Source organism: Perca fluviatilis, chromosome 22 (genome assembly GCF_010015445.1).
Source record: "Perca fluviatilis chromosome 22, GENO_Pfluv_1.0, whole genome shotgun sequence".
NCBI lineage: Eukaryota > Metazoa > Chordata > Actinopteri > Perciformes > Percidae > Perca > Perca fluviatilis.
The window spans coordinates 20231606-20252921 of NC_053133.1; the positions used below are offsets into that span (position 1 = coordinate 20231606).

Below are 21316 nucleotides of genomic sequence, written 5' to 3' on the forward strand. Positions count from 1 at the left end.
ATTATTTTTTTCTCCATTGATTAAGCAAACTAATTAGTTTGAGCTTTGCCTCTACTGTATTATTCTTTCCCTTTTGCTCACTGAATGAAGTTTTTCAGACAAACCGATATGCTGAATGCAAATTTCAATGTCACGTAATTGAATTCCATTTTATTTTCACATGAATGTCTTCACATTTAGCCTTCAGCCTTTCACCCTTGTTTTGCTTTCGCCTCTCCTCCTCAGGTTAAAGGGTGATCTTGCCTATAATTACAAGGGACCAAGGACAAAAGATGATATCGTAGAGTTTGCCAACAGGGTGGCAGGGTAAGCCTTCAATCCCCACTTCAAAAACAAATGACATGAAACTGATGCATACATAGAACTTCCTTTACTAATACGAATCATCCAAGCAAGCTTATCAGTGCAGGCCATATTTATTTTATAGCTCAATGGGTTTCCCCGTCTGATGCTCCAGTTTAGGCCACTGTATCAACTGTGCCTGACAGATTTTCCATTCCTTGAGGGAAATCAAGCTAGATCCGTGACAGAGGGGTTGATCAAAAGCTTGGCACGGACTTCAGGGCTTTAAGTCGTCTCCACTGGGTGGTGCCACCAGCACAGAAATAAAGAAGAGAATGTTGGAGTTTTTTGCATCCGTGATTGCATTAGTGTGCCATTTTTGTGCTGAATGTGACTTCACTTGTTAAAATGAACTTGTGTGTGTGTGTGTGTGTGTGTTGCATTTCCCTCTCCAGACCGGCCGTCAGGGCACTTCCCAGCAAGCAGATGTTCGAGCACATGATGAAACGACATGATGTGCTTTTTGTGTATGTCGGCGGGGAGTCTCCCCTCAAAGTAAGCACCGGTTTGAATTCTAAGCACCCAGCTTGTTCAGAGCTACAATGCTAAAACTGTGTATTGATCGAAGGATAGAAGCTCTGCTGCTGTTGCAACAAGGAATAGGTTGTGCGTAATAACTTGAAGTGACTTTACAAGCCTTTACAACTGTTAGACTAGGGCTGGGCGATAGGAAGAAAATCAAACATCACAATATTCTTGACCAAATACCTCGATATCGATATTGCGGCGATATTCTAGGCTTGATAAATGGTGCTTTCACAAAATATCTTCACACTTAGATTTTAGATAAATAATCATCAGTAATGTGGGGAAAGGGCAAATAATAGAACAGAGTTGGAGTGAAATCGCACACAAATAAATAATAACCTGACTTAAGGCTGGGAAATATGGAGAAAATCAAATATCACGATATTTTGGACCAAATACCTCGATATCGATACCGCAACGATATTGTAGTGTTGACTATTGGTGCTTTCACAAAATATTTACACAATGAGATTTTTGATAAATAATCATCGTCGATCTAATAACTAAGTGGGTAAAGGCAAATAATATAAGTTACAACAGTCTGGTATGTTCAGAAAAGTACATCACTTTACTGTAATGCAGCCTTTAAAACCAGGAAAAGACAACACTTATGTCATATCACAATATTACGATATCCAAAATCTAAGACGATATCTAGTCTCATATCACGATATCGATATAATATTAATATATTAGACACTCTACTATTGGAAAGCTACTGTGTCCATGCTGAAAGACTTGTTTGCTTTGCAGGAGAAGTACAACGACGTTGCCTCTGAGCTCATTGTCTACACATATTTCTTCTCGGCTCCAGAGGAAGTCTTTCCAGAGGTAACGCTTTGAATTTGCATCCCTTTTGAATTTTAGAAAAATAGTAAAATCACTTAGAATAAAAAAATATATATTTTTGTCATCATATGTTATTGATACTCTTGAGTGGTGTGCAACCAGTTGATGTTTCTTTCCATGCTGTATTTTCTAGATTCAAGTAAATATAATTACATTCTTTTAGTTGTCCTCCCACACTTGCACATACAGACACCAGGCCTGCATGCTGTCTTTGCATTATGCAAAACAGTATAAGTTTCACCGTTTGCTGCAAAGCTATGATACCAACAGTCTTGTCCCACACTCTGCAGGTGCAAATACATTCATAGAGTAAAAATGATTTATGGAACTTGGTTTTGAATAACATTTTTTTTGTGTTTTCAACAGTCGGTAACTTTGCCAGAGCTTCCTGCGGTTGTGGTCTTTAAGGATGGGGCCTACTTTACCTATGATGGTGAGTATTGTGTTACCCTGTCTTCATCCACTGTTTTCTTGGGGTAGCTTTGTTCAATTAGTCACGAAAAGGCGTAAGAACATGTTAAAGGGGGCCAGTAGGGTGCACTCTGTGTACTGCTCCCAGACTTTTTCCTCTTTCCTTTGCTGCGATGCTTGTTTTCTCTAGCTGTGTTCCTCTAGTTTTCTGGTCTCTGCTGCTGTTCTTTCATCTTCCTCACCACATTGAGTTATGGTGTGCCTGGCCCATCATAAAGCACCCAGGGCTCTGCCCGCTATTGTGTGTGCGGTGAAGCCAGTGATGTTGTGGCGGTTTGTCTTTGGGTGGACATACATAGCCGGCCAGGGTGGATGGGCGTGAGAGACCACAGTTGAGGCCAAAGAAACCAGTGCAGAGCTGGTACTGTATATACAGTCATTTAAAGCCAAGAATTGAGTCACTGAAGCAGCCGTCGAGTCTCTACAAAAGGTTCATAGTAACACAAGAGGTTTAGAGAAGCTGCTTTTTTTTTTTTCTTCTTCTGTTTCTCACCGCAACAACGTGAGTTCACCACATTCCTCCATGATGTCTTGTATTTTGCTGCTGCTGTGGGCCCGTGCTGGGAGGCGGAAACGGAAAGGAAGCGCATCAAGGCACAATGACAACACAAACGGGCCCCAGTAGTGGCTGTTGGGCAGGTTCGGTGCACGGTGTAGCGCCCGGAGTACAAAATCCACCTCCGCCACCGTCGGCGAGTTCATATCCGTTTGCTCCACCTGACCATTACAGAAGGGGGGCTTCCTGCACCAGAATCGCAGCAGGAGAGGCTCGCCACAGAAGACCTTAATGACAAAAACTCCACACTCTGCAGAGTCCTCCAGGACCTTGATACGGAGGATGTGGCAAATGTCTAGCATTGCCATGGTGACGGCATGTTAAGCACGTCAAGGTCTGAGAAGGGGAGCAGCATGGCAAAATGACATGGTTGTGTCCTTCCTTCCTTTCTTCTTCCCCTTCAAGCCTGTGGAAATTGTTGAGGGAAAACGCTCTTATTATTGTTTTTTGTAGATGAAAATGGATGAAAAATTTTGAATACGCACTTACCTGCAATGACAGCAAGAAAGAAATTACCGCACTCTGCATTAGAGAAAGTTGTTTTCTTTTTTTACCATATGTGGTTCTCAGCATCTGGTTTCTTTCCAGCTATCTATCAGAGGACTGGTGTCACTGAATGTCCACTGACTGGATGTCGGATTAGGGTATAAATTAAACTGAGGCGCCTCTGTTTTGTTTTTTTTGACACTCAATTTGCATGATGTTCTGTCACTTTGTTTATCGAAAGTTATTTGGCTAAACCTTTGCATAGGCACCCAGTGACACTTTTATGTCACACTATGACATTTATTAAAGTGTGTTGGATGTATAACATACACATAACATATATTTTTTATTAGCTGTATTGTGTATCTGCCAGCTACAGAGGCTTGTCTATTCTCAGAATATACAAGCAACTTTTATCACCTCCCCTCTTGTATGAATGTTGTTATTCAGATTCAAAATGCGTATTAGAAATTCAGAGCACATCTACTGTTCTTGTTGCTTAGCTCTGACTTCTGACTCTGTTTTTAAACAATAGATGCCATTAAGCGAAGCCACGCTGTCCAAACACGGCCGCTCACGTTGTGTAAAATGATATTTGACATATCGATGGGCTTTGATTGGTTTAGTACACATCACAAACGGCAGCATCCCTTTTGAAGAGCGCTGTTAAAATATGGTACAGCACAGAGGCTCATACATATTTAATAGCTCAAATTCTCAGTTTCATACTGCTGTACAGGTCTGCATTTTTATTGTGCTTCATCATGTGCAGTGAAATCTACTGGGCTACATGTTAGTGCTGTGAGAAGACAGAAAAGTATAATTAGGGATGTATGTTTGTCTACACGGTGTGATTTTTGCACTCGCCAGGAATGTTAATAGTGAGTGTTAATACTCTGTAATCTTTTCAGTGGTTTATGGTTTGGACTCGCCACTCCTTGTATGGAAAGGCACATAACCTAGCCAGCTGTGAGGTAGCACTTGTTTTGCATGTGTTTATTGGGAGCACTTAAATGACAGGCGTATTAACGGTCCATGAATGCATTGACGAGATGAGATCACACTTAAAAAGATAACGCGCTGATGACATTTTGTGACGGCACACATGGAAAGTATTCAGTTCATCGGTTATTTGAATTGACAAAGACGACAAGGTCAGTGTGGATGACATGGTGACATTTTGACCTTATTTCCCACACACTTTTACATCCCCACTGTATCATAATCCAGTTATTTTGTCAGTTAGTTTTAGTTTAGGTCTGTCGGTCTACGGTCTAAACTGAAATATCTTCGCAGCCATTATGGAGCTTACCCACTGCTAGTACTAGCTCTACTCGGTTTGGCTCGACTCAACCTGGCATTTTCCATTGCAGATTTGATGTGGGTCTGGTTTGTCAGGCTAACCATATTGTTCACATTTGTGGTTTTCGAGTGAAATATCTCTGCAACTATTTGATGGATTGCCTTGAAAACATTAATTGTCCAGAAAGGATGAACTGAGGTCCCAGCTATATTCTGTAATACCTTGGTGGATCCCTTGACTTTTCTTCCACACTAGTTCCCATCCCTTTTCTTTTCTTTCTTTTTTTTGGCAACTAGCTCAACCATTTTCATCGTTTATCTTTTAAGGTTTTTCTTTTTGTATATAGTAAGACGTGCTTGCTTTCACCAATCTTTTCATCATCTGCCTCCATCTGGGTCTCACCCTGTTTGAATTATCTTTGATATTTCCTATTCCTCTCCCTTTCTTCTACGTTTCTCCCCCTGGTTCTGTTTCTGCGCTATTTGCATTGATCACGATGGTCCTCTGTGCCATTAACCTTCATCCTTGAAACGTGTCAGAGCTCCGTCCTCCCTGCCCTCAAAACTCTGACACTGGATCATCCTTTACTCCACCTACTGTCTGTTTTTATTCCCCCTCCTGCCCCTCATCTCTTTCTCTCTCTCTTGTCTCCCGCTGTGTGAACTCTAGGGCTGACAGGCTCCTGTAGGGCAGTGTGGTGATTGTGAGGTTGGCGCCCAGGAAGAGAGCAGCTCTAATTTGTTTCAAGGTGAAGCAGGTTCAGTCAGTGTGGAGGTTCATCGGGCTGTACAAGCCCAGTATGGGGTCTCTCTCTCTCTCTCTCTCTCTCTCTCTCTCTCTCTCTCTCTCTCTCTCTCTCTCTCTCTCTCTCTCTCTCTCTCTCTCTCTCTCTCAAGCTTCTGGGGGAGTCAGGCATGCTGTCTATAAAGCCAGAACATCTGTGGAAAGAACTCTCTGGAATGTCTGCCATACTGACTGAGTCAGCAGCCTTAACAACGAATCTGCCTTTTGCACAGCAGCAACACTGAGAAATAGATTGCGTTGCATTAAGGTCATTTTGAGTCTGGTTTAAGCTACAACCTCGGGGGTTTAAAAGCGTGTTCAGGCTTTAGGTTGTCATGCTCCCAGCTCGTTTAGGGGAGCAGCTTAAGAACCATGTTAAAGTCATCAGTGTGGTTGTAATTACTGTAATAGTAGCAGAAAGGTCACGATAACTTATTAACATGCCATAATGAGGTCCCAGCTACATTTGACATCAATTATGAGCATCCCGTAGCCTCCGTCAGCCGGAGAAAACTGTGTTGTTTAAGCAGCCTCGCTACACCCGGTTTAAACCCTCCAGGGACAGACGCTGGTTCCCGTTTGCATGTTCCCTCCAGATGTTAAAGTTACAACAACAACGTGGTTCACAATCAGGAAGCAATCCTTTATTTTACTTCACTTTTCACTTTTTTATTTTTTTATTTGTTACACTCTTATCTTTTTGTTGTTGTTGCCTAATGCAACTATTGAATTATGCATTCGCTCCAAATGTGTAAAGAATCTGCCAAAACTGTGTCCTGAAAATGAATGTACGTACGCGTGAAGAATCCTTTACAAACCAAATGTGTTTTCATTTTTTATTTTTTTTTTTAAGGCATAATAGCTGTGAAAATGAGGTTAGGTGAGCAAGCATCCCAGAAATCATCAGCATCTATTGTGATTGAAAATTGCATGTTTGTTTATTTATTTTTTTTAAATATCTGACAACCGGTTATTTGATAAATAGGAAATGAATGCTTATTGTAGACAATCTAGACTGAACAAAATGCCCTTTCATTTATGTCTTGACAACCAAACTGATACATTTGATTGATTATCTCTGGATTGATTCCCAATCTGCTCGCTCTGACTCACAATCCATTGGCTGTTTCAGACCCCAAATTGCTCTTTCTGTTCATTGTTTAACTGACCTCTGTCTGTGAATGCTGAACTTGTGTCCCGCTCTTTATTCCCTAGTGAGCGTACAGGTGGTAAACACTGATCTTTCTTATAATCCAGGCACCAATACACTGTTTTAATATAAACCGGTTGTGTCCTGAATGTAGACTTTGTGCTTCTGCTTCTGCAAGATTCTGTCTCTTTGTGTTGCAGAGTACGAAGATGCTAGTTTGTCATCGTGGGTGAACAAGGAGCGCTTCCAAGGATACCTTCAGATTGACGGCTTTACACTATATGAACTCGGGGAAACAGGTGGCGTATACTTAAAAGTTGTCATCCATAATATGTTCTTTACTCTTCCGAATAACATAACACATTTCTATAGCAATCATATTACATTGGTATAGTTTAATTTTGGGACTTCAACAAACTATTTTCGGAATCAATAAATACTTTTCCAAGTTTCTAGGTGACATCTTCAAATGTTTTTTTATTTTTTTTTATTTATCCTTTATTTTACCAGGTGATGTCCCATTGAGATAGTCAAATCTCTTTTACAAGGGAGCCCTGGAGCAACAGTACACAAGAAAAAACAGTGTCTTGTTTTATCTGACCAACAGCCCAAAACCCAAATATACACTCACCTAAAGGATTGTTAGGAACACCTGTTAAATTTCACGTTAATGAAATTATCTAATCAACCAATCGCATGGCAGCTGCTTCAATGCATTTAGGGGTGTGGTCCAGGTCTAGACAATCTCCTGAACTCCAAACTGAATGTCAGAATGGGAAAGAAAGGTGATCTAAGCAACTTTGAGCGTGGCATGGTTGTTGGTGCCAGACAGGCTGGTCTGAGAATTTCACAATCTGCTCAGTTACTGGGATTTTCACACACAACCATTTATTGGGTTTACAAAGAATGGTCTGAAAAAGGAAAAACATCCAGTAGCCTATGCTGCAGTCCTGTGGGCGAAAATGCCTTGTTGATGCTAGAGGTCAGAGGAGAATGGGCTGAGTGATTCAAGCTGATAGAAGATCAACTTTGACTCAAATAACCACTCGTTACAACCGAGGTATGCAGTAAAGCATTTGTGAAGCCACAACACGCACAACCTTGAGGCGGATGGGCTACACCAGCAGAAGACCCCACCGGGTACCACTCATCTCCACTAAAAATAGGAAAATGAGGCTACAATTTGCATGAGCTCACCAAAAATTGGACAGTTGCCTGGTCTGATGAGTCTCGATTTCTGTTGAGACCTTCAGATGGTAGAGTCAGAATTTGGCGTAAACAGAATGAGAACATGGATCCGTCATGCCTTGTTACCACTGGGCAGGCTGCTGGTGGTGGTGGTGTAATGGTGTGGGGGATCCCTTTCGCCTTCAGAACTGCCTTCATTCTTTGTGTCGTTGATTCAACAAGGTGCTGGAAGCATCTTTAGAAATGTTGGCCCATATTGATAGGATAGGGTCAAACACGGTATTAGTATGGTGTTCCTAATAATCCTTTAGGTGAGTGTATATTAGTTTACTATCACATAAGACAAAAATCTAAGAAATGATCACATAATTGAGAAGCTGACAGTAGGAAAATAGTTGCAGATTCGTTCTCTGCCGCTCAATCGACTTATTGTTTCATCTCCATTTTATTTTGAAACTTTATAAATTGTGATTTTTGGTAATCGTGAGCATGTTTTTTTTTTTTTTTTTTTTCTTAAGTGTAGATTAAATTTTTTGTGTGCTCATTTTACTCTTAATGATTATGGAGCCAAAGTCGATCGTCAACATCTTTTAAATTACAGAATGATTACCAGCACATATCATTTGAAAAGTGCATCAGCACACAGCTTTACTCAGCCTGCCTCTTTAATGCTATGTCACACATTTCAAAACCCCCTCATATTTAGCTTCCCACCCCTGAATATCAAATCTACCACACGATGACTTCATAATTGAACATCAAACATCTTAGAGCTGCTCTTGTCGAATCTTCCTTGTAACAATATCAGCGTTAATTGTGTGGCGGGGCTAAGATAGGAAAGTCACTTCCCTCTAGATGTAGACCAAGTTGCTCAAATGTGCACACACTTTCTCTCCCACAGCACAGTGAAATACAAACTGGCTCTCAAACTGCAGTAAATTGATGCTCTGTGCAGAGAAAGCTGTGCTTTCTAATATTAGATGCAGTATTTTACCTCTTTATGTGTAGCTGACTGAGATCAGTGACGCTCCGCGGTTGGATTTTGCTTACATTTTTTGCTGCTTACAGTCAGTTTTTAACCAATTTATACCAAATGTGCAGTCTGTAGTTCTGAACACAAAATTGTCTCTAAAGCACCTTAATTGGATAAACACTATGTGACTAATTAAAGACAGCACAGTCCGTAGCTTCAGCCTGTTGCAATAACTTAGAGTTTAGATCGAAGTACATTTGTGAAAACAGTATAGAATCTCCCAGCCTTGTCTCTAAAGGCTTTTCAATCAGTTTTCAAGTTTCATGCCCTTGGACTCATTGTGGGGTGGTGGAGTGACATTGTAATGCTCTAAAAGCCTCGTCCCACACACGTCTATGTTCCCATGTTTAAACACCAGTGTGACCAAAATCAATAAATAGTCTCCGTATAGCTGTAATTTGGATCTATTTATGGGTCAAAACGTAAGGGACAGAACACAAACAGAGGTAAGGATAAGTGGCGTATTGAAAACAACATCTATTTGACAGAACAGGTTTTTTTGTGGTGTGCAGGAACATTGGAAGGCTGTTCCTCAGGGGCAGAGAGTGGATAGTATGTCTATCACAAACAACCCCTTTTAAAAGAGAGACTACACTGCATACTTTTAACATCCAAAGTACTGTACAAATGCACAGTGAAAGAATGTCAAAGTCACACCAAAATAAACTAATAAAAATGGTAGCTTTTGGTGTGAATTTTCTCGGACATTTGGCCCATAAAGTACTTTCTGCATAACGTCACTGGATTTAAGACACAAGAAATATGATGCGTGCAAGTTGTTAGATGGATGTCTTGTAAATGTGATTACATCACTTCACAGTGAAGGTTGTGAGTGCTAATAGCTCTTTCTTTAAGCTTTTACCAGAAGAACTTGAAACTATAGCCTGTGACCCTTTATAAATAACTTAATTAATGTTTCCTCATAGACTTGATGTCTAGCTATTAGAAAGTGAAAACCTATGAGTATTTAATAACCGTTTATTAGCATATTAACTACATTATTATCACACAGAAATGATTTATAAACTGGTCAACTTTGTATGGAATGGCTTATCGATCTGTAAATCATCAGTAACCATTACCAATAACTGTAATTTAAGCCATTAGGGAGTGCCTTGGTCACGTCTTAGGTTCGATTCCAGCCTTGGCGTCATACCCCTCTCTCTGCTCCATTTCTATACTCTTATCTGTCAAAAAAGGCGGAAACCCCCCCCCCAAAAAAAACAAACTTAAGCCATTAGTTATCTAATGTCTTATAAGTAACTTATAAACGGTGACTTACGAGAAAGTAGTCCCCTCTGAGATTGTGGCATTTCCTTCAGTCGAAAACACTTGGCTTAGAGGTCCCGTAGTTTAGCAACATTGCAGAATTAATCAATTTCTTTCTGACAATATACAAAAGAATGATGCAGCTACATCAGCAGTGGATTCTGTGCACCTAGTTAGGCACCACAAAGATTATGCATATTTTCACATGAAGAATTATTGCAGAAAAAAACACAAAGTAAAACATACATAAACTATTGTTCACTGCACAAGCCATTTAAAAAATAGTTCATGTGGCTTAACTTCCTCTCCCACATCTTATCCAACAATCTGTCTCTGCGTGTGAAATCTTATTCCTTTTCATGGCACCACCGGGGCTGTCCACTGCCTTTACGTAACCTCAACCTTGCCACATAACAACCATCAGTGACCACCAGGGGGCAGGCTGGCACTCTCATCCCAGCGACAAGGGGTTTCCGGCCTCAAACCAATACAAGTCTGAATAACAGACCTTTTAAGTTGTGTAACAGTTTTATTTTTTAAGTAGACCTATTTGTCGTGTCGTGGGTTTGGGTTTTGAATGGCCTGAAATAGCTCTTCAACCAGAAAGTGACCACTTGTTTCCTGTTCAACCAAGTAGAAAGCCTAAGCTAGCTTAATGTTTTGAGTGATGAATGAATAAAGCACTCTTGCTGCCTCTTTCTTTTCGTTCCCGCGGTTGAGAGGTGATTCGTCTCCTCCACAGCCTCTTATCTGCCTGTCATTGTCTTCTCCGCCTTATATTGTGTGTGTGTGTGTGTGTGTGTGATTGTGATTGTGATTTGTAATCCCTGTCTGCCACCTCAGGCAAATTGGTCGCGATTGCAGTCATCGATGAGAAGGACCCCACAGAGGAGAGTGGCAGGTACAAAGAACACAAAAAAAATGCATGGCTCTATATAAATTACTCCCAACAGTTACCACTATAGTTGCACTCAAGTGCAGAGCTTTCAGATAAAGATAAGACTCGCTGTTATTGTTTGGATCTTCCCACAAATTACAGGCATCGTTCTAAATAAAGGTTAAACTCCCCACTCATGTGGTGTTTCACTCTCTTCTCATTTGCTTTTAGATTAAAGGCCTTGATTCAGAGGGTGGCGAAGGAATACAGGGAACATTTTAACAGGTAAGGCACGGATACACGATGAGGTCAAAGATGAATATCCAATTTATACATTTATTCGAGAATGGTGCACTCACTGGGGAGCGCCGCCTGCCTATTCACAAGCAAGTTTATGCCTTTGTCGGGGCACGTCTGTTCTCGTTGACGTTCAGTAGAAAGGTAATTATGCAAAATGTCAGCTTCCAAATATAGGTGTTCTTTTCAGCTGTCAGTCAAAATCTCAGCTTGGTTTTTTATTAATGCATAATTTTCTGTTTTTTTCCCGGCTCCAATTGTGCATTAACAATTGGGACGGGGTGTTTGTGTTACGTACCGCCTTGTTCGACCCGTTCTTTTACTGGAGAGGAACCAATTAAACTAGGCGCAGAATACAAAGAGGAAATGCATGCACTTCACACGTGTAATTTCACAAATGTGTTCTTGTTATTTTCGCTGTTAGTGGACTGGAAAGGTCGGGAGGAAAGATGGTTCAAAACAGAGATGATGCAAGAGCACCGACACCCAAAATGTTTAACACAGGGCTCCTGAAACAATTGCTGTATGTGTACAGCAGGTGATTTAGTAAGTGCAGTAGGCAGGTCATCCTTTTTAGCTGGAGGACACTGGTTAAAGCAAACATGCTTCACTGAAGTGGCGTGACTCCAAATCAGCTCTTAAGATCGCTGTTCTGTAGCTGACCCTTATCTCTGATCACTCCCGGTACGGCGGCTTGGCGACAAGAGGATTTCCTTAAAGGGATTAATAAAAAATAAAAAGTCTCACATTTTCATCATTATGGTGTGCTTAAGTTCCACACTGTGCCCCATCATTCACCATGTAGCTTCCATCAGATAGATTTCTGCTTTTCATTGAAGAGTAGTATCTCAAACCGCCATGATCAAAGTGTTTCTCCCTCTCCAGGCGCCCCCATTAGGACTGATTGAATTACACACATCCCTATCAGCGTTTGGACTACTATCTGCCACACTACTATATTTTTTGAAGACTTTTGAGTTTGAGAATCCCCACTGAGATCAGAGCTGCCTGCAGTGTTCTGACGCATCTAAACGTTACTTGTAATTACAAGTCACGAGCTCGAGTGACGCCCCCGGTGGTGGGCGGCGGCAGCGCATAGAGTCAACAGATCATATGGAGCTGACTGACGTTTGGATGAGCTGATTCAGTTTGATGCAGTAATACATTTTGTGGCGGTCAGCTCCCCCCACCATTTGTAGCATTTTGACAGAACAATGAATGTAGATCTCAGAGGGAGCTACTGTGTGTGTGTGGTGTGTGTCTGTGGGTGTGGGTGTGTGTGTGGGGGCAAAGACACATGCCTACATGTGCGCAAACCACACTTGTGGGAAAGTCTGATTTCATCAGTAAGTGGGTGTGGGTTGGGTTGAAATTCTGCACCAGTCATTATTGTCTTTTATGTGCCCGTTGCACACCAGACTTTATCCATAAATTACCTGGATTCTTCTGTTGAAAGAACATCTTGAAGCTGCTCATCTTTTTATGTTTACAATTGATTGATTATGTATTGTGAAAGATGCCATTCGAAGTGACGAACACTGAGATTTATCACTGGAGTCTGCAGTTCTCCTCAACTCTACAGAGCGCCATAGCAAGTCAATGTTATTTATAAAGCCCAATATCAGAAATTTTCCCTCAAGAGGCTTCACAATCTGTACAGCATACGACCCCCTCTGTCCTTAGACCCTCGCTTTGGTTAGGGAACCCCCCAAAAAAAGAAGAAACTTTTAACGGGGGGAAGAAATGGAAGAAACCTCAGGAAGAGCAACTGAGGATGGAGGCCTCTCCCTGGATGGACAGACATGCGATAGATGTTGCTAGTTAGCGACCAGCTGGTGGAGCATTTAGCAGCTAAAGAGCCTGATATCTGGATCTTTGCTGGCTGTCTGTTCTAAAAAATACATCCCAAAAACAGACCTGTAACTATTTAGATTATAGACCAAGTATTGATAATAAAATAAAAAGGAATTTCTATTCCACATTACGGTTTGTGTATCTCAACACTCCCTCCCTCAGTCTTAAAACATGTAGATTCTCTTCTAGCGGTGTCTGATCCATAATTCCCACTGCTACAGCTTTCAGAGAGAAAGTTCCAAACTGACTTTTTGTTACTTGAGCTTTATTTCCAGTTTGGCCCACTATCGTCAGACAAATTATCACTAACACAGACCGATTTTTATATTGCAACCATATATTATTTAGTTCTGGCTCTTCATAATTGGTCGTTCATAAGCGCAGGCAGTATTTTGTAACACCCAGAGGACAAACGTGCAAGATGTAGCTGTAATTCAATATGAATATAATATATATGTAGAGGCCCCCCATAATCAGTTATTCAGTGGTAGTCACTGGCTATCCTGGACTTGTGCAAACGCCCCCTTCCCTAGTCTACCCACAATACACTCTACTCAGACATAGTGGAGCACAATGAGAAACAAATTGAATTCCTCCTCGTGCCTTATCTTTCAGATAAATCACCTGAGTCTTTTCTGTGGTGGGAAAAGATGATGAGAAACGGGAGACGGCACAGGACAGAGCTTTGAGGATATTCTTTTCTTTCTGCAGTGACAAAATCCCAGTTTTCCATAGCAAAAAAAAAAAAACATGCAATTCCATTCAGTGTGTTGGTGTCCCAGTTTTGTGCAATCCACTGAGACAAGAAAAAAGGCTCATTTTGCGCTATTGAATGTTGATTTTGATTAACTGCTTTTCACTTTCTTATGCCACTGATTTTTCTTTCATCTCTCCAGGGACTTCCAGTTTGGCCACATGGATGGGAATGACTACATTAACAGCCTCATTATGGGGTGAGTGTCTCAAATCCAGCCCACCTCTCTCTTCATCTTCCTCTTTTCTCTACCTCATATTACCTTCTGTCAGCTACTTATCCAGGTCTGGACTGACTTGTAATACCGCCCTCTGCCATTTAGAGATGCTCTCTTGTGGAGAAGTCAATTACGCAGACAGACTCATTTCTTTTTTAGTGCACTTGGAAATTGTAACCCCCCTACCATCATGCACTAATGCATACGAAAAAGCACACCAGCTCCTGCAAATCTGCTTCTGCGAGTGAAGGATAGTGAAAGGAATCTATGAGGAATTTACGGATAAGGATATATGCTTGGATTAAATCTATGGCGGTCACGTGTTTTAATGGCTTGTCAAAGAGCCGCGCTAACGATTCAGAGAGCCCTGCTGCTGTAGCTTTGCGCCTAGGCCTGCTTGTTGGTGTGTCTTTCTCGGAGAGGCCCTGCAACTGACATCCCACACTTTTAATTAGACAGAACCCTGCTAGTGTTACAGGCCAGCAGAGCTGTAACAGTTGGCGTGTCTGTTTTGTATCTACCAATGTACAGTGTCTAATTGTGTGTGTCTTTGTATAATGTTGTGTGTGTTTGTGTAAGGATCTCCCAGCGTAATAGACCGCTGCAGGATGTAATTTTAAATTTAGCATATTATTGTTGGTATAAGGGAGATTATAGCAGACATGGTCTCCTAAACCCTGTGTAATTAAAAGTGTGTCAGTGAGTACAGTATAGGAGTCGCATCGGAAATAGGAAGACATTCAAAGAACAGACTCCCGGTGCATGGCTGAAATTAGACAGACGGTGTTTATATTTAAGGATAAAGGAGGTGATTAGCCTTCCCAATTTTGTACGAGTAGATACAATATGTATTTGTCGGGTTTTACAGGACTGAGTTTGGCTGCTGTAGCACGGCATTAATTGCCCTCCTTTGAGGAATGAAATCCTGGCCTGTCACTGTCCACTAATTCTCTCCTTTAGGAGAGCCATGGAAATAAATCTGATGGCTTTTTATCCCTCGTTCTGTCATCACAGAGATTACTGTGTTCTGGCAGCGGTCTGTCTGGCGTAAGGCTGCCCCTGCTTTCACCAAATGCACAGAGACACACTCATGAACACACACACATCCAACATGAGCACCACTCTAAACCCGAGGCTGTCTCTGTCTCTGTTTAAATGTAGGATTATCGCTAACCCCTTATTTGGAATGCATTGTGGGCTGTGAAAAACTTAAGAGATTTGAGGTGACTGAAAGTGTGTGTGTGTGTGTGTGTGTGTGTGTGTGTGTGTGTGTGTGTGTGTGTGTGTGTGTGTGTGTGTGTGTGTGTGTGTGTGTGTGTGTGTGTGTGTGTGTGTGTGTGTGTGTGTGTGTGTGTGTGTGTGTGTGTGAAGGGACTTGTAATCTGGGAAGGTGAATGACTAGGAAGATTATTATTACCACACCAAGCAGTCATTTGATTTGCATACTAAAGATTGCTTTTGTGGAACCTCTAATACATTTCTGGTACTCTACATATCATGAATACTATTTTTAAAGTGTGAAAATGTGTCAGCTCAAAAACAAATAAGTTGATTTCAATTATCTTCCATGACTATTGTTTTTTTTGTTTTTAATGTTTTTATCAACGAATACCAGGTTGTTGTTTTATTATTTTTTTTAAGAATTTATTTTTGGCATTTTAGGCCTTTATTAAATAGGCGGTTTTAAGCCGCCTACACATGATACTGCAATTTGCTCTCTGCACACCGTTAGGTAGGGCGCAGAGCAAAGCGCAGCGCAGGTATTCGTCATCAAGGGTGGCAAGAAAGCTATTTCCCGTTGCTAGGTAACGACATGCTGTTATCTCATTGGTTGCACTTTCAAAAGGTCAGCGGCAACTAGGTCAAAGTTGAAATAATTTGAACGCACCCCTCGGCAAATCCGAGGGATGCACGACGCCAGGGGTAGCGCAGCGCCTAGTTGGGTGCCACCACCATCCCCATAGGCAATCATTGGAACGGCCGGCGCAAAGCGGTTTTTCTTTAGGCTGTTTTTTTAAAGGGGCGGATCTATAAAACCTGAATGCCAATCATTCAGGTTTTAGGTCCCCATGCATCCAACATGTTTCCTGGAACCACTGTGATAATCATTATCACAGTTTACGGTTAGGTTTTTAATTAAGTCCTCTTGCAATAATTAAAGCCCAGAAAATGCCTCTGGAAACAGAAAGTGAAAAGAAAACTGGGGGAAGACAAACTAATGAACTGCTGATAATGAGCCAGTCCCATTTAAGTTAAAATAACAACAACCTCCAAACTACAGATTGTTAGGAATACAAATGCTATTTTTAAAATCCAGTTTTCACCTGTTTTTTTATTCAATATTTACTTCTTTATTTATCTTTTTAAAGAATACATGTAGTTCCAACGCGCATCTCTGTGTGTTCAATATGCAGCTAAAGCCACACCGTTAGCTTACAGCAGTTTAACACAGCATGTTTGCCAGGACATTGTTTCACTGTGTAACGTCCCGTAAATCCACGAATGGTAATTTTCTTTTTATATCTGCTTGTAGAAATAAAGTAGATACATGTCATTTAGTGAGGTTTAGAGGTGCCGGAAGGCATATTTCTAAGTGTAATAACTTTTATTAACTTAACTTTACGAGAGTCAGGCTAGCTGTGTCCCCCTGCTACCTGTCTTCATGCTAGCACAGGCTAACGCTTCATAGTAAACACACACAAATGTATTTCCCAAAATGTTCTGTTCTTCAAACAAAAGAAAAATTAAATCCATGGGAAGAAATTTTTAGCCTCATACGTATATTATGTATCATCTTATAGCACAGATATGCGAGTGGTGTAGATTTTCTCCTCTAACAATAGGCAAAAAAGCAAGTTTTGACCAAAATGTCCAGCTGTTCCTTTAATAATCTAAATACACATGGATACAATTTTCCAACAAAAACAAAATTAGCCCTAATTATACAGTATGGTGGCTGTTTTTGGCAGAGGAAAAGGAAATGACTTAAATATGTGTTTTCTGCCAGCTCTAATTCTATAAAGTACAGTATATGAACCTTTTATTATGGGTGGCAAACCCCCCGTAGTCTCCACTCACGGAGGTGAATAGGCTAATCTATATTTAGTGTGTGTGTGTGTGTGTGTGTGTGTGTGTGTGTGTGTGTGTGTGTGTGTGTGTGTGTGTGTGTGTGTGTGTGTGTGGGTGTGTGTGTGTGTGTGTGTGTGTGTGTGTGTGTGTGTGTGTGTGTGTGTGTGTGAGAGAGTGAGCTGGACAGAATAGTGAAGCATTGATGAATCTAACTCTGTGGTGTGTGTGTTTGCACTCCTGGTCTGGCTGGGTGGTGGATGGGACAGTGATGGATGTGTGTGCAATTTGTTTCCGGGTTGAGGTGTGTGTGTGAGCACTAAGATACCTTATCTAGGCCAGGGTTTGGTGCTGTGCGAGACGTGCGAAACAGGGATTGCTTGTTTATGACTTTGTTCGTTATCTCACTGAGTTTTGTAATTCCTTCTCTGATTTCTCTAAATATGTGTGCTGGAGAGTGTGCGGTGTCTTTCTCTGGCACTGGAGTACTGGGCTTCTTTGTATATTTCTCAGCATGGATGCAGAGTTGTTTTTCCTCTGGACTCCCTGTGATTCACTTGTCAGCTGTAATTTGTAAAGGTCTCTTTAACTGTGACCGGCACTGACCAATAAAGCCACTGAGTTGCACACTGTATGCATAAAAGATAGAAAGAAATGGCACTCTAAATAGGCCAGGCTGCATCGCCTTTTTCCTCAGACAAAAAAAAAAAAATCCTCTTTGAAATAATGCCCATGGGAAAAGTTAGGTTGCTCTGAGTACAAATGGTTTGTTTATATCAGAATTGTATTCTCCCTGTTACAATTTGTTCTTCTCTAATGATCCCCTTTAATAATGGCAGTCCAAGGTGCTGAGGTTAAGAAGATTAAAAGCTGTGTTTCCTGTTTTTTCTCAGTGAGGTGACAGTGCCCTCCGTTATCATCCTCAACACATCCAACGAGCAGTACTTCCTGCCCAGTGAGCCGATTGAGACCATGGAGCAGCTGGTCCAATTCATCAACGGTGTTTTGAACGGTTCTGCACAGGTCCATATCTTCTCCTCTTCTCTCCTTCCCCTCCTCTCTCCTGCTTTTTGTTTATGCATGCAGCTCAGTGTAGCCCTTTCCCCTCCCTTCCCCTTGTCTTGTACCATCGTAATCACACCAGTAGTCTTCATTAATCAACCACGTTGCCTTGCATTTTAAGTCCTCCCTGGAAAATATTTTCAGCAGATGACGTATTTTTGCAATCTCCTTTTGCATGTTTAGATTTCGTATTGCTGTCCTCCCTGAATGGATTATCTGCAATAATTCTGTCTTCTAAGTCAAACACTGAGATTACTACATGACTCTGTATTGTAGTGTGCATACTAATCTGGAAAAGAAAAGTCATCGCTTTCCTCTCCGCACCACACTAAAGTCACCAGATGTATGAAACCATAAGCCAAACAGCCAGAGGTCCTGTCCTTTTTTTTTTTTTTTTTTTTTTTTTCAAAGAAAGGTTTAGGCTATTTTTTGCTTGGCAAAACAAACCACCTCCCACCAACTAAACAGTCCAGTTGCAGCCAAAGCCTGGACAGTTTCAGCGTCTTCACGTCATACTGGTAATGTCTGCAATGAGGTGTCTGAAGGCTGGTTCGTGCATCATGCAGAAATACACCGAATAATATGCGTTTTAATGCACTGAATTCAATTTAAAATGATGTAGATGATGCAAGAAAGCTAACAATAGTTACAGTTTTGATTTAAAGTCTTTTTTTTTGCTTTTTTAGGGAAAACTTTGAAGAAAGTCAATGAATTTTTGAATTTTTCCCAAGCATGACTAATATCTTTGAACTTATGAGCATTGTTCATAGAAAGCATGAACATTAAGGTACGCAGACGGCGGGTTTAGCCTCGCGTGAAGCAGTAACCAGCCAGAGGAGGACAGAGTTGGCAGTCATATCTCGAGCAGGTTTTTAGGGAATTGCTACTCTTTTATTTATTCATTTATTTATTTGTAATCTCTCCCCACTCACTCTTTCTTGTGGAAGATAGGCTGACTCCAGTTTTTTTAGTCCTCTATCCTCCCACTCCAACAGTATGGTGTAAAAAAAGTTTGTTAAAGTGCTCATATTATGGTCATTTTCAGGATCCATAATTGTATCTAGAGGTTGTACCAGAATAGGTTTACATAGATTAATTTTCAGAAAACACCATATATTTGTTGTACTGCACATTCTGTACCATCTTTGTTGGGAGTCGCACAAGCGCAGTAAGTACTGCTAGCCAGTCAGAAGCAGAGCATGAGGGAGTGCGATGCTAGCAGCTAGGCGAGCGTTATAACGTGTGTTACAAAGTGACGCACGTTCGTCACGGACTACAACAGAGCTTTTTGGAGCAGTTTGTGAACAGTGTTTTCTGTTGGAGATGGCAAGTCCCTTTGGGTTGGACTTTGGGCTTTTTCACTTTGTAAACTTATAACGTGCACAAAAAAAGATATAGGCCTACAACACAGGAAAGGAAAGGGAAAAAGCCAAAAAGCATAATATGAGCACTTTAAAACTTCTCAAACTACTTAAGCAGTCCTCACACAGCATAAGCATGAGTCTGTGCAACAGCTGCTTCCACAAAAACCATCCCATGCCCACCTTCAGCTCGTTCACAGAAGTCCTGCTCAGTCAATGCACACTAATTGGCCATCCTGATGAATTAGCGTCGGGACAGATCGCTCATTGGCTGCCCAGGTGCTGTTGCCAACAAATGAGGTCAAACGGAGTAGAGCTGCTGGGCAGCGGACAAACTAGAGTCGGATACAGCCGATCATTTGTGCAGAGAAGCGTTTAATTAAACAATATTTTAAATGTCTGTGATGTACAGACCATATGATGGTAAACTTAACATTTGGATAACTCTGTGTGCGTACTGCGTGATGATTAGTTTGAGATTTTTTTTTACTGACCTATTGATAATTGTTTTTGTTATTTAGGGATTGTCCACCAAGTGATTAGGATGAACTAGACATAGTATCTCTTCTGTCTCTATTAAGTGGTCTGTCTCTCTGCAGGCGAATGGAGGTGATGGATTCATTCAGAGGATCAAACGTGTGGCCTTTGATGCCAGATCGACCATTATGGTAAGTTGGTGAGAGTTCACTCTAAGCTGTAGATGGGGAACATTTCCCAAGCACAATGTCATTGGGGTTCAAAATGCTCATGTGTCATGTTACGGTAATCTCGTATATATGTTTTGTTAAATTAAATCAGTTACCACCGAAACAAGTGCTATTTAAATTGATTAAATCATAGCAATAAATCATTTTAAAATAGTTCAAAACATGTCAGTCTGCAGGATACCCCCATCGTGACCTCCACTAAAAAAAAATAATTAGTTGACTAAAATTCAGTTACGCCTCAATTAAAGCTCCAAAAACCCCACGCATTTCAGATATACTCTATTTAGTTTGAGTTTATTAGGTTATTTCTAGAAGCAGACATGGTACTGTAGCTTTAGTTAAACCTCCATAAATACAATGTTTTTGCCACTTGGGTGAAGCTGTAAAATAAAGTTAATAATAAAGTTGAACTTGTTGGCGTACAGTTTCTTATTTACACAATCAGCAGACTCGTAGCAACATTACAGCATTAATATGGAGATGCATTTCTGCTGAGAGCAGTGATGGTGAACCAAAACAGTAAAATTGTCACCCGTAAACCAAAAGTTTTAAAGAGGCTAAAATGTTCCATAGACCTGAGAGGAACCGCAGACTCGGGTAATAATTCTCCTTGGGTTCTTGTGTATGAGCAACCCCTTTCACATAATAATTTGTCCATTGTTCATGCAAATGAAAATATTGATTAGTGCAGCTTTGACCCTCGTATTATCTTCCCGTCGACCATGCATTTGTTCTCCCGTTTGGTTTGCCTGTTTATAAAGCATAAAGTAGCCTATAAATGATCACCCAATTTTGTGTTACATCTTTTTGGCCAACTTCATAAAATATTACCACTAGTTTTACACTTCTTTATGGAATTGATGGTGAATAAATCTATGTTTATAGGTGATGACATATTTTCTCCCGGGTAGACCATAAACGTAGTGATCATTAATTAGCGTATGGAACCATCCATGTTATTTTCATGAAATTTAGTTGAAAAGAAAGCCATGTTTCTGATATAGAAACTTTGAAAACGGTTCAAATTTGACCCGAGGACAACAGGAGGGTTAAACCTGTTCTACCTTTCCTTTCATCCACATTCCCTGTGTCTCACCACCACCCCCTGGTGCCATTGTGGGCTTAATGCCTTATATGCATCATGTTTTATTACTTTCCACTAT

At 40.9% G+C, this 21316-nt stretch overlaps 1 protein-coding gene across 1 annotated transcript in view; it reads left to right on the forward strand.

Annotated features, from left to right (window-relative positions):
* Positions 1-21316, forward strand: part of LOC120552326 (protein disulfide-isomerase TMX3-like) — a 36701-nt gene that overhangs the window by 7905 nt on the left and 7480 nt on the right. Inside the window, exons 6-15 of the mRNA XM_039790266.1 lie at positions 226-306; positions 738-837; positions 1624-1701; positions 2086-2152; positions 6669-6767; positions 10802-10859; positions 11067-11120; positions 13883-13939; positions 17917-18046; positions 20046-20114. Of these exons, the coding sequence (XP_039646200.1) occupies positions 226-306; positions 738-837; positions 1624-1701; positions 2086-2152; positions 6669-6767; positions 10802-10859; positions 11067-11120; positions 13883-13939; positions 17917-18046; positions 20046-20114 (793 nt within the window). The remainder of the gene's footprint in view (positions 1-225; positions 307-737; positions 838-1623; positions 1702-2085; positions 2153-6668; positions 6768-10801; positions 10860-11066; positions 11121-13882; positions 13940-17916; positions 18047-20045; positions 20115-21316) is intronic.